The 17159-nt window shown below is 48.5% G+C and overlaps 1 protein-coding gene across 1 annotated transcript; it reads right to left on the bottom strand.

Moving 5' to 3' along the window:
* Nucleotides 1-2625: 2625 nt before the first annotated feature.
* On the bottom strand, nucleotides 2626-16113 carry LOC146339318 (TRPM8 channel-associated factor homolog). Its single transcript, XM_084811685.1, has 7 exons — nucleotides 15497-16113; nucleotides 13007-14007; nucleotides 11864-11958; nucleotides 8682-8895; nucleotides 7558-7797; nucleotides 5860-6197; nucleotides 2626-2877 (listed from the first exon to the last, which is right to left on the bottom strand). The coding sequence occupies exons 1-7, from the start codon at nucleotides 16111-16113 to the stop codon at nucleotides 2626-2628; spliced, it is 2757 nt and encodes a 918-aa protein (XP_084667811.1).
* Nucleotides 16114-17159: the final 1046 nt, after the last annotated feature.

Here is a 17159-nt window from a genome sequence, read left to right as displayed (position 1 = left end):
GATATCTCCGAATACAGAATCAACATTCAAAAATATCTCGATAGGCTGCAATGTTGGGCTGAAACTGACAAGATGAAATTCAACAGAGATAAATGTAAAGCCTTGTACTTAGGTACAAAAATCAAAAGCATACATATAGGATGGGAGAAGACATGAGTTTGCAGCAGTATATGTGAAAAGGATCAAGGTCTATTAGTGGATCACAGGCTAGATATGAGCCAGTTGCATGGTGCAGCTTCTAAAAAAGCTAATGCAATCTTAGGCTGCTTTAAAAGAAGCATTGTGTGAGGAACTTGGTAAAAGTACCCCCCCCCATTCTGCACTGGTCAGGCTGCATTTGCACTACTGTGTCCAGTTTTGGGTCCCACATTTTAAGCAGGTCATTGACAAACTGGAGCATGTCCAGAGAAGAGAGTGACCAGGATGGTGAGATGCCTGGGAAGCAAAGTCCTAAATGGAAGAGTTGAAAGAACTGGGTGTGTTTAATCTGGAGAAAGATTACGGGGAGCTTGACTTTTCAAATATTTGAAAAGTTACCATGCAGAAGCTGGAGCAGGGTTGTTGCTCTAGAGCATGGGCTATATTTTTGTTAACTGAGTGATTTTCTAAAATATATTAGTCGCCCTATAGCTCGCTGACAGCTCTCAGGGTGATGTACAATAAAGGACAACTGTCTAAATTCACATAGACAGAAGTAGTTAAAAGCAGTAATCATTTAAAGACAGCTGAGGCTTAAAAACAGGAATCACAAGAGTACTAAAATACTAAAGATAAAATGACGTGAACCATCTGACCTGGAACCTCTTTTTAAGGAAGCAATCCCATGGTCCCTAGACAGAGTCTCGGGGGGCCATAGAATATTTCAGATTCCTCGATCTGAGGTCAAAAACAGCGCTGGACCCAGGAATCCGGGCTCCCTGCCCATTCCCATTCCCCCTCACAGCTGGCACAGAGAGAACTGCTCGGACTGCCTCTCCGTGAAGGGGTAAAGGTGGTGTTTCTGTGAGGGGAGAGGGCTGGAGAGGCCGGTTTATGAAGTATCCCCAGGCGTCTCCAGCCTCCTCCTCTACCACTCTGAAATAAGTTGTTATTTTATTCATCACTATGGCTGTCCAAATCTTCTTTTTCCATTGTATCAGAGGCAAGTTGATTGCCACGCTTTTGCGAAGAGAATCCTTGCAGGAATTAACATATCACTCACCATCACCACTAAATCTCTCAGGGTCTGATCTCATATCCCCAAGGAGCGTAGTTGTTGGGGTTAATGGCGACTCCCAGCCTGGAATTTCTCTGATGCTGTTCATTACTTTCTTCCAACATTCCTTAACAGGATTACAGGGCCACCATATATGGGCAGAAGTTCCTCTACCATTACACCTCCAGCATGTATCTTGCTACTGCTGGGAACATCCTAGAATTTCTGGCTGGTGTTTAATACCATGTGTGTGTGTGTATTATTTTACAGATGTTTTCTCTAGGGTTTGGTGCTCTTCAATGTTATTATTTTTTAATTAACTTGGATGCAGGAGTCTAGGGAATGCTTTTCAGATTTGCCGATGATACAAAGCTTCCATAACACTATGGAAGACAGAATCAAAATGCAAAAGGATCCCGAGAGACTGGAACAAGGTGCACAAACTAGCATGATGAAATTGAGAGATAACTGTGAAGTCTTCCACTTAGGGACAAAAAATCAAATCCAAATCAAAGGATAGGTTGGGGGAGACCTGGTTGGCAGCAGCACATGTGATAACGTTCAAAGTGTCTTGGTAGATCACAGACTGAATATAAGCTAGGGATGGTAGCCCGCAGTGGGGACGGATTCTAAAGAATCTGGCCCCCCGGAGTCCGTGGCGGAATGCCCTCCCTCGCCATCCCGTGGAATCCCCCCAGGATGGACCTACCTGGTGGTGGATGCGGCAGTGGCTTTGGCTGCTGCCAGGCTGCTGCGGCCACAAATGGCGGCCATCGTAGCAGCTGCCATTTGCGTCCCTACGCCAGCCCGTGATAGGCTACGTATATATTTACGTAGCCTATCACAGCTAAAGCAGGGACGCAAATGGAGTCTGCTATGCCATTTGAGTTCCCACTTTAGCCATGATAGGCTATGTAAATATTTATGTAGCCTATCACAGGCCACTGTAGGGATGCAAATGGCGTCCCCTATGCAGGACGCCATTTGTGTCGCAGCAGCCCCACAGCAGCTGGAGGCCCCGCTGTGGGTAGGCCCGGCTGACGGCTCCGCAGACTGGCCATGGAGCGGAGCCTGCCGGGCAACATTCCGGGGGGGGGGGAGGAATGGATCACCTCCCCCCCCTGTCAAGGATTCCAGGGGGAGGAATGGATCTCCTTCCTCCACTTGTGGACCCCAGCAGAGCCAGGTAAGCGGGGTTTCGTACACCAACACGACAATGCAACTGCTTAAAAAGCCAATACAATCTGCATTAAAAGAAACACAGTGTCCAGGTCTTGGTGAGTGTTTCTCCCCTCTCTATTCTATCCTGGTCATTTATTTATTATTACATTTCTATACCACCTAATAGCCAAAGCTTTCTCAATGAATTCAAATGCAAGCAAGCAATTCTATGAATGGCATTCAGTCTCTTTAGTTTCACTTTCGGTTCCTTAGGGAGACTCGTACTGCTTCATGGGATCCTCTGCCCATGGAGGGAAGCTTCTGGCCAGCTTCTGAGAGAGCTTGTCCTCAATGGGCCACCCCCAGGCTTTAAAGAAAAGGCCCAGGTTTCTGTTCACTTGCTGAGAGAAGGTTTCCGCCCACAGATTCATCTTGGGTTTGTTGCCATGTGGGATGTTGGTCATTGTTTGGTACTTGGCGAAGATGTGGATGTAGGGCTCCCATCCAAACGCCTCCTGCAGCTGAAGCAAATAATTAGTCAGTTCTTTTCCAAAATACTTCAGAACCATCTCTGTGTGTCAGGCAGAGGTGCTGCATGTATACAAACATGTGTCAGTACTACACCACTTCTAACTGTCACGGCTTCCCCCCTGAGCATTCTGGGAAGAAATGGAAGCTTCAAGAAAATGCTGCCATGTAGAGTGTTGCCATTCAGGATTCCAACAACTCCATTCCATCCTGTTGCTACCAAACAGTCGGTCAGCATTTCTTGCCCACTGAACAGCCTGAGTCCCTCTGGGCTGTTTTGGGGAAGCTGCCCCTAGATTTCCCCCTTAAATATCTTGTGTACTTCTATGACCTTCGGGGTTCATGGGTGCTTCCAAATCTAGGTCAAACACTGACCATCGGAAAGTGGGGATCTGATGTTTTGTGAGGTGATGCAGATTTTCTAGCAGGGCCCTTTAGCACCACTTCACAGACCTACAGTTCCTTGAACTTCGGAAGAGCCAGTGAGTATTTCACATCAACATCCTATGCACACCTACTCACACATAAATCCCATTGAATTCAGTGAGACTTCCTTTCGGATTTAATTCTGCTTTCATGATTTAAAATCGTTATGGTTCAGCCTTCTCTCCTCTTTTATAGGCTGTGACTTTTGAGCTACTTGGATGTTCAAGTCACTCCTGAGGGAGGTTTGAAGTACAGTTTCTCAAAGACCAAACCAGCCATGCCGCATGATGAACCACTTTCAGGAATAAGCCTCATTGACTACAATGGAAGTTAGCAGGAGCCCTTGAATTAATGTGCTATCGTGTGTTAGCGCCACTGCATTTTAGTGCTATTTTGCGATAGAGTGATTGCGAGATACTGACAGAGGGGTATGCGTATGGATGGAAGAAATCCGCAACAGTGTTATAATGAGAAACGGGAGGTAGAGGTGCTGCCAGAGAACTGGGGCTTTTTTTTGCTGTGGAGTAATAGTGATGCCTTCTAAATGTGCAACTGAGGATTCTGCAGTAACTACCTGTAGAATTGCAATCTGGCCGGGAACTTATATATGCACACCTCACCCCATGGCTCTTTTAGTAGCGTAAGCCTTAGCCCTTAAGAGAGTAATGACTTTAAATGTCCAGCAGCAACACAGTTGGTGGCTGGTGAATGCGGGTGCTAACTTCTGGTTTGCAACCTAGCGCTAAAGCGCTGTTTTGGTTTAATTCTTTACTAAAAAAAAAAACCTCTGGTGGCCAGCGGGGAAATAGCGAAACATCAGGGAAACACAGGTGGGGAAAACACTGCGGAAACAGCCTTGGACCGGAGTCACGGTGAAAGGCACGCCTTTCTGGGCAAGGTTAACACTGTGTCCCAGTACTGGGAAAAAGGTGGAATATAAATATAACAATAATAATATAATAACACACTGGAGTAAATGCAGAGGGTTGGTGTTCACCACAACAGAAGTGCATACAAACAGAATTCAGGAAAAGAATCGGACTATAAGCAGTCTCAGGAAACCGGTTCTTCCACAATAAGGTCCAGGTTGGCTGCTGGATGGCCACGATGTCGTGTATCTCTAACGACCTCCACATGCAGCCAGTTCGGAGTAAATCGCTTGAGGAAACAGTAGGTGTATGAAAGTCTTACCTGGCTCCATGCCGGGCAATCCGCGGTGGGGGGGAGGCGCTCCGTCCCTCTCCCTGGAATCCTCCACCACGGAGTGGAGCTGCCGGCCGCAGCCGGAGTTCTGGCCGCAGCCGGGCTGCTGCGGCTGCAAATGGCAGCATTCTTGCAGTCAGCCGTGATACGCTATGTAAGTATTCGTGGCCGCAGCAGCCCGGCAGCAGCCGGGAGACCAGCTGGGGCCGCCGCCGCATCCGCCACCAGGTAAGCTTCGTCCCGGGGGGATTCCGTGGGGTGGCGGGGGGAGGCCGTTCCGCAACAGCCTCACTGGAGTCCATGGCGGAATTCTCTGACATCCCTAGGAAACAGCCCCCTGGGGAGCCATCGCCGCTGGTCAGTCTCCACAATACTAGGCTAGATGGACGAAAGTGCTGACTCAGCATAAGGCAGCTTCCCATGTTCCTAAATGTCAGGATTTCTTTTATTCTGGAAGCAAAAGCCCAAGTAAAATGCTGAATAAAACGTCTGGTGTGGTGAAGCCCCTGTTTTGCATGCCGAAGAACCAGGTTCAATCCCTGGCACCTCTAGGAAGGGGCTAGGAAAGAATCCTGCCTGAAACCCTGGAGTGCCATCGCTGCCGGTCAGTGCAGACAATACTGGGCTAGATGGACGAAGGTACTGACTCAGTGTATAAGGCAGCTTCCCCTGTTCCTAAATGTCAGGGTTTCTGTTATTTTTAGACATCCTGTGATTGTCCTTTCAATGTGCTTATGTTTATAACAGTGCAACAGGACAGGAGTGTATTTTGACTGCGCAGGGGGGTGGAGCTTGATGGATTTAGATCAGGGCAATTGGCCCTCCAGATTTTTGGTCTATACCTCCCATCAGCCCAAGTCAGCATATCCCAATGTTGAGGAATGATGGGAGTTGCAGGCCAAAACTTTCTAGAGGGCAACCAATTGCCCCCAGCTGCAATACATGTCTCCCCAGAGACAAGTTCATTGTGTCCAATGGGGCTTACTCCCAGATATAACTGGACATAGGATAGCAGTCTAAGTTGCTCTAGTACCTTCTTGGCCTGCAAGGGAATATAGAAGCCTAGTTTTCATTCCCTTCTTTCAAACTGTTGGGGAGCCCACTGTATTTGATTCTTGCTTAACTGTTGTTTCCTTTGCTGTTCTCAGAGGAATTCTGGTGAAGAATATCTTACTCTATTTCATCAATATGGTCAAGTGGGTTATATTTGTATTTCACTCACTGTAATCCTTTCTAAATTGTACCTAAAATCAGCATATACACATTTTTTGCAAATATGTGTAGTGTTTTTTTTGGTGATATATATGTGGCCACCGTCGCCTGAATATACTCTTGCTGTGTGTTACCTGTAGGTAGGGTTCCAGTGCAGTGAATACTTTAAAGTCCTTCAGCTGTGCGCCGTTTTGAATATAGTCCTTGATCCTCTTCTTTCTTAGATTTGGTTTAAGGTTGGGATGGGCTCTCGCTCTTGAAATATTCAGCACAGTCTCAGTGACATAAACAGACCAGAGATTGCAGGTGGCCTCGGTGGTATGGGGTGGGAATTCCCACCCACTCTTCTGCTGGTTGTGACCCAGCTCGTGCAACGGGGCCCAAGTCCCTTTGGCATAGAAAGACTGCACATCCGTGACCTCCCTCAGTGCCCCCACATTAGACATGATTGGATAGCCAGCGTGCATCAAACCTAAGGAGAGAATTAGGGTGATGGAGACATATTTAGACAGACCCAGACTTACAGATGGAAACCTAGCTGGATCCAGGAGGTAAGTGGGCAGATCAAACTGTGAGGCTCGGCCACTCTTTGAAAGTAGAGGCCACATCCATGTTTTTCTGTTGGACTGCTTGGTATTCTGCTGGGATGTCATCCCAGTAGACAATAGGGATGTACGAAAGGCACTTACCTTTCGCGGATTATGTTGGTGGGGGGGGAGGTGCTCCGTCCCTCCCCCCCCGGAATCCTGGCTGGCCGGCTGTGCTCTGCAGGGATTCTGCAAAGCCACCGGCCGCTGGCTAGCAGGTACGCAAACGTTTGCGTCCCTGCAGTCAGCCGTGATAGGCTACGTAAATGTTTACGTAGCCTATCACGGCTGACTTAAAAAAAACAAACAACAACAACAACGTGCGTACGCAAATGGCGGCGGCCACGACCCCCGCCATTTGCGTTCCTTATTTTGGCACGTCTTAGTCTACGTCAAGATTTACGTAGACTAAGACGGCGAAAATAAGGGGAACACAAATAGCATGACAAAAAAAATAAGAAACGCAAATGGCGGCGGCCGTGGCCACCGCCATTTGCGTACGCGCATTGTTGTTTTTTTAAGTCAGCCGTGATAAGCTACGTAAACATTTACGTAGCCTATCACTTTTTTTTTTAAACCTAGCCGTGATAGGCTACATGAATCTTGACGTAGCCTATCACGTCTTTTTTTTTTTTTTAACTGGAAATGGCTGCCGCTGCCAGGAAGATCCACCCCAGGTAAGTCTCGTGGCGGGGGGGTGGCAGACCGTTCCGCCACCGATTTCGGGGGGCTGAATGCACTGGCATTCGGCCTCCCCGAGATCCATGGCGGAATTCTCTGACATCCCTAGATGTCAATGCATTTATGGGCTACAGAGCTTGCAAGCGGGACCGGCAACCAAACGTTGCAGCGTGCAGCACTCCTGTTCAGGATGGTAGCCAGCCCTCTGCCAGCATATACTCCATTGCAGTCCCAAAGAGTATTGCCGAAGAGGGTAATAATCTTCAGAACTGGGGGGCAAATTACATTACAACAGAGTTCCAAGGAACCCATGGGAACTATAGTTTGGCGATGGAGCTCAGGATCTCGAGCAGAATTTTGAGCAAATCTTCACCAAGCACAATTCCCAGGATTCTTTGGGGAAGCCATGACAGCTAAAGTAATCTGCAGGCAATATAGGTTTGCACCACAGGTCTGTCTCTTAGGAAGTTTTCTAGAACTCATCAGTCAGTGCAAAATGAAAAACAAACCGACCCTGTATGGCCAGTACCTTGCTGTTTTATATAATGATTGGTCTATACTTGCCAGCTGATATTTGGACGTCTGTCACTATTCTCTCTGGTCTGGGGAAAGCAGACGGGATGGATGCTAACTTGGCCACTGCTTTCATGACCTGAGCCCAGGTGTTGAGTAGGATCTCAGGATTGTCGTTTCTGCGCACCTCATCCGAGGGCACCGTCAAGATGATATTCTCCGTCTCTAGCTCAGCCCAGGGAGCAGGGTGGTGGCGGATGGTATTCTGCCAGGCATGCACACTGGTTTCACCTAATGCAATATTTAAAGCAGAAAACACCCATGAACCACGCATTCTAGGGACGTCAATAATTGGGGGTGGGGATGTTTTTGCCAATTCATTCACCCCCTAAAAAAATCCCTGCTGCCCTCTTCACAGTGTTCTGGGTAGGGAGTCCAAGTGGGCTTGATGGTGTATTCAGAGGGCAGTATCCTTCTTAGAGTAGAACCATTGAAATGAATAGGACAGTCATGACTAACCTATGCCCCATTCAATGGGTCTACTCTAAGGAGGACTAACATTGGATACCCAGATTACCCTCACTCTGAGTTGGCTTTGTTTAGTGATTATCATTATGTCATCCAATCTGATTAGCTATGTTAGGACACTATTCCTAGGAAGATGGGGTTTTTTTCAACTTTACCAAAATAGCACTTGATTAGGGCAGTAAGCGTGGGGAGGCTTCTACAGGAAACTTTCCAGTCGCCCAGATGCATTGATGTAGTGCTACCCAACACTAGTATTTTCATCCATAAATTCTGACTGCATCAACAAAGGAAAGAGCAATTCTTAACAGAGTGCTGACCTGTGGTGTGGTGTTGGTACAATGGGAGGACCTTCGAAACGTAGGACTTTCTAAGGTTGCGCACAAAATGTTGGGAACATGTGTGTTGGAGTTGACACAGGCCTGCATTGGTGCCCTGCCAGCTACTGAGGGGAGATCTGCTACTCATTCTTAGCGCCTCAGGACATACTTTTTCTTCTGCTGCCAGTGCTGGACAAGATCCTGGCAGCATCAAGCTGCATGCAGATTCTGGGCATGCACCTGGGCTTCTGGCAGCTTGCCAGCTACAGCACATCTTTTGTGTTCGCAAGATAGCCCCTCCTCAATTTGATGCACTGCCACTTCTCTTACCGTGCTTGAAATAGGGAGCCATTGTTGCCCCCTCGACGGTGACAGATATATCAGCCAGTGAAGACCCCTCTGGCACGACGAGGTACAAGAGGCCGCCCCACAAGCTGGAGACTTCCATCCTCTGACTCTGAACTTTAAATCTTCTTACCACCACCGGGGGGCGTTTCAGTTCCTTGGCTTTTCTCAGGTTATCAGAATGACAGCTGATCTGTACCTGGAGACAGGGATGCTGGATTCAGGACACGGGGTACCAGATCTTAGCTACTGCAAAAGGCAGTGCTGGGCTGAGAAAGTTACCAATTGCAGCAGGGCCTGTTTTGACTGCCTGACGTGCCTGAGGATCTCACGTGGATCCTGATTAGGGCTGCTACTCTCCCGTTCGTTTCTCTTCAGGGATCAGGCTGTATTTGGGGGCATTTTGGTCTCATCCCTGAAGGATGAGGAAAGGAAAGGGGTGAAAGGATTTGGGGGAGAAGGGAGGGGGCTTCCAGTGGGGGGGGGCTCCTTGCCCTCCTCCCCTCCCCTTTAAACACATTTTTCTTTTTAAAAGCTACCAGCTTTGCTAGGAGCTGCACTGGCAGCAGCTACGGAACTGTTGACAGATCTGCTGTCGCCCTTATTTCCGAGAGCATGTCTGGGAAGGATGCTAGTTCCTCACCCTCACCCCTTTCCTGCAAACCTCTTTGGCGTGGAATGGGAGGGTTGAACTCCAGGTAGTGATGCCATGAGCAATTTACCTTGCTCCTGCCTCTGGCTCAGGTCTGCACTCCCAGCTTACTTGTGGGTGGACTTTGGACTGGAAGAGAGGGGACCCAAGAGCATGTCCTGAAGAGGAAGCCCAAATCCTGACATTCCTGGAGAGATCCTGATCACTGGTGTATTGGAGGCAAGGCTCACATGGTCGACGCTCCAGGATTTCTGACCGGCGGGGATGGTGATATTATCTGTCCACCCGCCGTGCCGTCAAGACTGATCTATTTCCTCTGAGCTTACCTGCAATCTTCACAGTAGCTGGGGAGAAATGGATCTTCCCAACAACAATGTATTGTTGTCTGCTTTCTAGGGGTGTATGAACCCCACTTACCAGTCCTCTCCAGGGTCCGCTGGCGGGGGGGAGGCGATCCGTCCCTCCCCCTGGAATTCTCCCCAGCCGGTTCCGCTCTGTGGCAAGTCCGCAGAGCCACTGGCCAGGGCTGTCTGCGGCCGGACTTCCGTCTGCTGCCGGGCTGTGGCTGCAAATGGCATCCAGCATAGGGGACGCCATTTGAGTCCCTGCCCTTTGCCGTGATTGACTACATAAAAATATTTACGTAGCCTATCACAGTAAAGAGCAGGCAAGCAAATGATGTAGCGGATGCCATTTGTGTCTCTGCTCTTTTTGTGATTGGCTACGTAAATATTTATGTAGCCAATCACGGCTGTGGAACGAAGAGGACGGACCCGGACCTGCTGGTGCCAGGTAGGGTCCGTCCCAACCTTAGTTGGTGGGGTGGCGGGGGGGAGCAGTCCGTTCCACCACGGACTCTGGGAGGCTGGATACTAAAGAATCTGGCCTCATTGGAGTCCGTGGCGGATTTCTCCGCCATCCCTACTGCCTCCCCTATTGCAATGGAAAGTATTTTGGGGTGACTTGATTTTGAATGGGCCATTGTAATCCATTAGCTTTGCAGAAGTCCTGCTCCTGATGGCGATAAGAACGGCTAGAACTGGTTTGTTGACTTTGTCCACGTGTTTCTCCTCTGTGCTGGGAAAAGAACTCCTGGAAAATCTTAAGCGGGTGGGCTAATGCTGTTTGGGGATATGGTGTGTCCTTCTCCTTCCCCTTCTAGTGCAACCCCAGGTCTGTCCAGGCAAAGCACCTAGGGGGCTGTCATGGTGAGCTCCTGCACCACACCACTGAGCCTGAGGTCTGTCAATCCGAGGCTGAGGGCTCCTTCACGCTGAGCTTTTATCCTGCGATTGCGATTGCTTCTTCACAGACGTTTGCGGGCTCTTTACAGGACGCCGTGATCATTCAAGGCGTCTCCTGCACTAAATGCCCCTTGTTCCGTTTTTTAAGTAGATTGCAGATAATGAGCTCTCAAATTACTCCGTTGTGTTCCACTTCAGTTTCCTCCATGAAAAGAATAAAAGCAGCAAGAAGAGGAGCGAGATCAATGAAAGAAAATGGAAGACTCAGATACGGGGAGAAGGAGGGGGGAAGGGGAGGGGGGAAAGGAAGCACATGTAAAGGGAGTCAGTTGTGATCCTGCATTTAAAACGGATGCAGAAAGCCCCGTTTTAAATGCAGGATTTTAGGGTGGTGTAGAGATGCCCTGAGAAAGAATGTTTTGCTTGACGGTCTCCCTGCAATCTTCATGGCTAAGCAGAAATCTGAACTCTGGGCCTCTCTTGTCAAATTTATTTATTTATTTATTTATTTATTAAATTTATTAATCGCCCATCTGACTGGTCACCCAGCCACTCTGGGCGATGTACAACCCACCATAAACAATTTAAAACAGTAAAATTTTACCATAAATTTTTTTTAAAAAAATACCCTAACCCACCCCAAATGCCTGCCTGAACAACCACGTTTTTAATGCACGACGGAAGCTCATTAAAGAGGGGGCATGACGGAGTTCCCTAGGGAGGGAGTTCCACAGAGTGGGGGCCACCACAGAGAAGGCCCTCTCCCTCTTCCCCACCAGTCTAGCTGTCCTGGCTGATGGGACAGAGAGAAGGCCATCCGAGGCTGATCTTGTTAAGCGGCCTGTCTGGTGTTGCTGGAGGCGCTCCTTAAGATAGGCTGGGCCGGAACCATATAGGGTTTTAAAGGTCAAAACCAACACCTTGAATTTGGCCCGGAAAACAACTGGTAACCAGTGCAACTCCTTCAGCACTGGAGTGATGTGATCTCGCCGGCGGCTGCCTTTAATCAGGCGAGCCGCCGCGTTCTGTACCAGCTGCAGTTTCCGAACCGTCTTCAAGGGTAACCCCACGTAGAGCGCAGTACAGTAAATTCCTGCACTCCATCCAGTAGGCCACACCACACCGGCTCCCTGGTAGCATTTTTCCAGGAGGTGCCACAGAATCTCCGTATTAATCTGCAAGCACAGCCAAGGACGCTTAAGCCTGGTTGTTCAACTCTTGTCTCCTTCGGCTCATACTATGGGACCTGGCTTGGGTTGCAATAACATCACCTGTAGTTTATCAGCAACGGCCGCGGATGGGAATAGCAAGGTGGCTGTTTTTGCTGGTGGAACGTACATGCCGGTGCTCCTCCATGCTTCCTTTCCTGTAAGGTCAAAGCGAGAGATGTAGTTGGGGAAAGGGCCGATGGGTCAGAGGCTGTATAGCTGATAGTTCCTTACGGGAGGCTGAGATCTTTTGGAACTTTGTTTAGTGAACAGAGCTTGTCTGGTAGGGAGTCTCAGATGAGCCCCCTCACGCCTTTAAAGCAGGCTAGGCCCACCACCAATGCATCTGCCCACCCCACCCGCCAACGGATGCTCCAGGCACCTCCATGCAAAGGCAGGGCCTGGCCCAATCGCACTCCCCCCTGGACTGCACAGACACGATCCACCCATGAGCGCATGTGCAAGGCACCTTCTCAGACTTGCTAACTGTGTGTCCAGCCGGGCTGTGGTGTCAGCCTGTGCTGCCCTGCTTTCTCCCCATCCATGCTGTAAACACCTGAAGGGTTCTTCAGAACCCCCGAATGAAGTCATTGCCAGAACGTGAGATCTGTGCAAGGGAGACTCGGTTTCTTTGCACTGAACATCAGCATTTCTCCGGAATGAAATCTTGCTGCTCTGGGCTGGGGCAGCCCAAACCTACGGAGAAGTCTGCCTGACTGCATTCAGTGGGGTTTTCCCCAGGAGGTACGAACGTGGCTTCAGACTTCGTATTTTTGGACTTCCTCTATGTATGTTCATTTGGACATCTTCAAACACATGTTGATTCTAAACAGCACATTGCTTGATGCTAAGAGATGGTCTGCACAGGTGGCAGAACGACCCCAGTCTAATGGGCAAGCTCAAGCTCACAGCATGACAACACATTACAAATGGCCCCATTACTGGGTACAACCATCAGCCTTGAACTAAATTCCAGTGACTACCATATACGAAAAGCATCATTTATCAAGTGCTCTAAGAGTGACCATATCATCATTCTGGTATGGTGGGCAGGGGAGGGTTGTGGTTTGCTTAAACATGCCAGCTAAGCTCAAGGCTGAGATGAGATTAAAAAACTGGACTTCCCAGCTCATAACATGGAAAATTCTCAGCTGGGAAGCCAACCAGATAGCCATCGGCAATTGATAAGACCGGCAGAGATCTTACCGTCATTCTTTCCAGATATCCAAATGATTTGAGGAGGTGCTGTCGGATAAGGTTTTGCAAGGCTGGGATTCAGGCTGGGCACTAGTTTCTGGAACTCTGGCATGGCGTTGTAGAGTCCCCAAGCCAAGTTGATGAAAACTGCTTCATCTGAGTTGGATTTGATTGGCTTGTTTGAGCTGACATCAGGAATCCCCCAGAGCTGGATCAGCTCAACCATATCCTTGTGAACAGAGGAGAAAGGAGGGGAGTTGGCAGCTGGGATCCCTAGGAATGTGGCAGAATCCTGGGCTAGCTTCCTGCACCATGAGGAATATGGGGGCTCCAGAGGTTGATTGCTCTGAAGGTGTTCCTTGTATTGGAAGAGCGCTTTCCGGAAGTGATAGCTGGCCTCTCCTGCTGGGTAGCTTTCACTCGATATATCAAGCGTTTCCCCAATGATTCCAATTCCAAACTTGTTAAGGATCTTGTTCCCTGGATACTCAGCAATGGCACTAGAGGAAGGATTCCCATATGTCCAATACCAAGCTTGTCCCCCAATTAGGAGTCCACCTCCTTTGGAGACAAACTCATGGATTTTCTCCCTCTCTCTGTCACTGTAGGTTGTGCAACAATATACACGAAGGCCATCCTTGAGATCGGTTAGCTCAGATGGGATGCTTTCCTCATTTAACATGGAATAAAGCTTGTGCAACTTGTCTCCAATACCAACCTTTCCTCCCTTCCCAGCAGTAAGCCAGTTGATGGCATTGAGGAGGAATGTTTTCATTGATGATATGCGAAGTAGATTTTCGTGAGAGGCAACGACAATGCGGCCCCTTCCATAATATGCAGCCCCAAGGAAGGCCTGGTGGGAATCAGTTATGCCAACCGGAAATGCCAAAATTCCATGGATGAGAAGCGGAGAAGGGATCGCTTGCTGTTTGGGCTTATCACCATGTATGTTGGACTTATTTATTCCATGTAGAAGAAGCTTTAAATCACTTTCAATGTTTAATCCATGCCTGTACATATAAAAAAGGGAGATTAATCTTCATGCTAGCATATACTGTTGCTTTAATGGGCTAGTTCAGTCTTGTCCATCCTGTTGCCATCCAGTTATTTTGGATGACAACTCCCAGGATACCTGACCATTGGAGATAATGGCTGGGCTGATGGGAGTTGTAGTCCAAAACACCTGGAAGGCCCCAGGTTGGGGAAAGCTCTAATATATCACTGGTCTTCATATGGTGAGTTGGGATCCATTCCTGGGTCACAGCCTGACAAGATGGATCTCAACTGCAGCACTATCATCTTATAAATAGATTTGGGGGGGGGGATTCAGAAGCGACTGCCCATCCCTGGGCTAGATAGAGAAAGGAGAACCTCTCTTTTGGATGTAATTGCTTTTCCATACAATAATTTTACTGTGCTTTAGATTTGTGTGTGTGTGATGGGTTTCGTTGCTTGAGCTCTAATTAATCGTTATTTCTTTGGGGAGATTTTACTCTTTCCTTACCACAGCCTTTCCCAACCTGGGGCCCTCAGATGTTTGGGGCTGCAACTCCCATCAGCCCTAGCCAACGTGGCTGATGGGAGTTGTAGTCCAAAAGTGGTTGGAGAAGGCTGCGTTTTGAGAAATGTTCCTTGCAATATTGACACAGAGGTAGCTTTTCTCTGAGCCTGCTTGTTGGCTTGTGCAGACAGCTCTGAATACATCTTAGGTTTCCTCGATTTCCCATCCTTTCTCTTTCTTTTATTTGCCTTCCTCTTCTTTCTCTGTCAGGCTCAGACTTCACTACTTTATTTTTAAACAATTCCTACATGTATTAATTTTCTCACTGGGTTCCACTGGATCCTACCCCTTGGACTTTGGGACGATCACCTAAGACCACATGAGCCTTTCTCCTCTGCTTCGAATAGGCAGCTATAAGTCTTCTTTCCTTGATATTCAGGCCAAACTGCTATTCAGCTGGGAATGCAGAAAGATTTAATCTGGGCAGTGGGAGGATTTGGGGGGCATATGATGGGTTTTTATTAAGGTCTAATTGTGTGCCTTCATTTTCCTCTGATCGCTTGTGACTTGTGCCTTTATCTCATAAGCCTGATTCCCTGATGATGGTGTGATTTAAATAAATCACTCAGAGGTATCATGCCTGCAAGTAACCTCTGGACATCTCTGGTTACACCTCTCACCACCTGGGACCTGCTAAGTCATGGGAGGGTAGGGGTAGGGAGCTCACAGGCATTTTGGTGGGCTCAGTCCTATCTAGATTGGCTCAGAAATAAGCGGAGTGGCTCCCCACCCCTGGAAGGCAGAAAATAGCTTGGGTTATTTCCAAGCCAATCTGCTTTGAGTTGAGAGAAGGTGGTCTTCACTCAGTTCCTATAACTTTCCTGGCTTCTGCTTTTTTGTCATGCTAAAGTGTGATGGAATATTAGGACGGTGGTATAGACAGGATTTTTCATGGGAGATGGGCGTATTCATGGTAGGTAAAGAAGGTATTTACTTACTTGGTGATGAGGGGTACTCTTGGCATTTCCTTGGGTGCAGGGAAGATCCCGTTCTGTCCCACATTGGCAGTGAAGTAGACTCCAGCCGCACTGGTTGCCTTGTTTCCCGGAAATCCAACCAACACTTTCTCAACACCATGCTGGTATGACCAACGCCAGGCCTGCCCTCCGATGAGCAGTCCTTTGCCTCCCTTTACAAACTGCACAAGATCGCTGGCTTGTGTATCATCATAGGCATCCATGCAGTACACGCCTAGAGAATCCTCAAGCATTGCATCTGGCCACACTTCGACACCATTACTGAGGAGCATCTCGGAAAGGGCGCGCAAGCTTGTGTGGACACCCACTTGTGCCGTCGAGGAAGGCTTGAGCCACTGTAGAGCATTTTTAATGAATGGCAGGAACTGGGGAACCTGCAGAAATCGTTCATGCGCAGCAACCACCATGCGGCCTTTCCCGTACTGGGATGCAGCAATGAGTACTTGCCCATTCGAACTCACGAGCACTGGGAAAGCCTGGTCGCCTGTGAGCAGAAGTTCGCAAGGAGTGAAATTTCCAGTGACATCAAAGGACTGAATACCTTTCACCAGAGATGCGTAAGAATTTCTTGGATCCATTAAGAATAGTTGGTCTGCTGATGGATCTGAAAGAGAGAAACACAGACACACAAATATATTTAATGGACATATCTTTGTAATTATTAGCTATTTAATCTGCCCAATAACCAACTGGGGATGTATGAAAATTTCATTTCAGTTTGCAAATCACTTGGAAATGCCCAAGTTACAACTCTGAAAAAAATACATGAATGTTCCCATTAGGACGAACAAAAAAGCAGGTTGCAAACGAGAACGGGAGCAAGCTGAACCGAGCTTTGACATGTTCGGAGGATTTCTGGAAGCCCAGGCGTCCCAATCCTGTAACCGATGTTCTCTGGGTGGAGTGAGAGCAGCTAAAATACAGCTAACAGATGAAAATGCCATGCAGAGTTAAAAGTATAGGTTACAATACAAATATTTAAAAGAATAAAATATAGTTCGATGATGAATTTTTTTCCCTTGCTTGCAAGGAACCCGCGAAGGCTTGAGTCGGGCGGTGGAGGCAGGCGTCACCCTCCAGCTGCGCTCTCTCCCTTCCCTGGAAGGGGGGGAGGCCGCCCGGTTGGAGGCCGACTCCTGCCTGTGAGGGTGGGCTGCCGCTGCTGGCGCCACCTGCTCCTTGGCCCTCTGGACGCATCCCTGCAGCCGTCTTGTTCCGGGGAATGGGTGAGCCATTTTCCCCTGGTTTTGCAACGTGGCTCTGCCCGCGAGTGACATCCATGATTTTTCAGGTTCAGCCTATGGAGGCCGATGTGGTCTGTGATATGTTGGTGGTCTGGGGGATCTGCTCTGCAAAAATCATAAGACATCAAGAGGATCCCTGCCAACGATCCATGTTTTTGCACTGTGGCTGTGCCCATGTGTGGCAGATCCGTGATTTTTCTGGTTCAGTCCACAGAGGCAGATGGGCTTTGTGATTGGATGGTGATTTAGTGGGTCTCCCCTTTAAAAATGGTACGAAATCATGAGGATCCCTTTTTGATTTTATGGATCCTCGTCCTACCCAGTCCCCATAGCCCGCACTTTCTTCTCAGCTTCGTTCTGCCAAAGGAGAGTGGGAAGGG

Source organism: Heloderma suspectum, chromosome 7 (assembly GCF_057233095.1).
Source record: "Heloderma suspectum isolate Gila_16-S chromosome 7, 16-S_ref, whole genome shotgun sequence".
NCBI classification, from domain to species: Eukaryota; Metazoa; Chordata; class Lepidosauria; order Squamata; family Helodermatidae; genus Heloderma; species Heloderma suspectum.
This window is presented reverse-complemented; position numbering and strand designations above follow the sequence as displayed.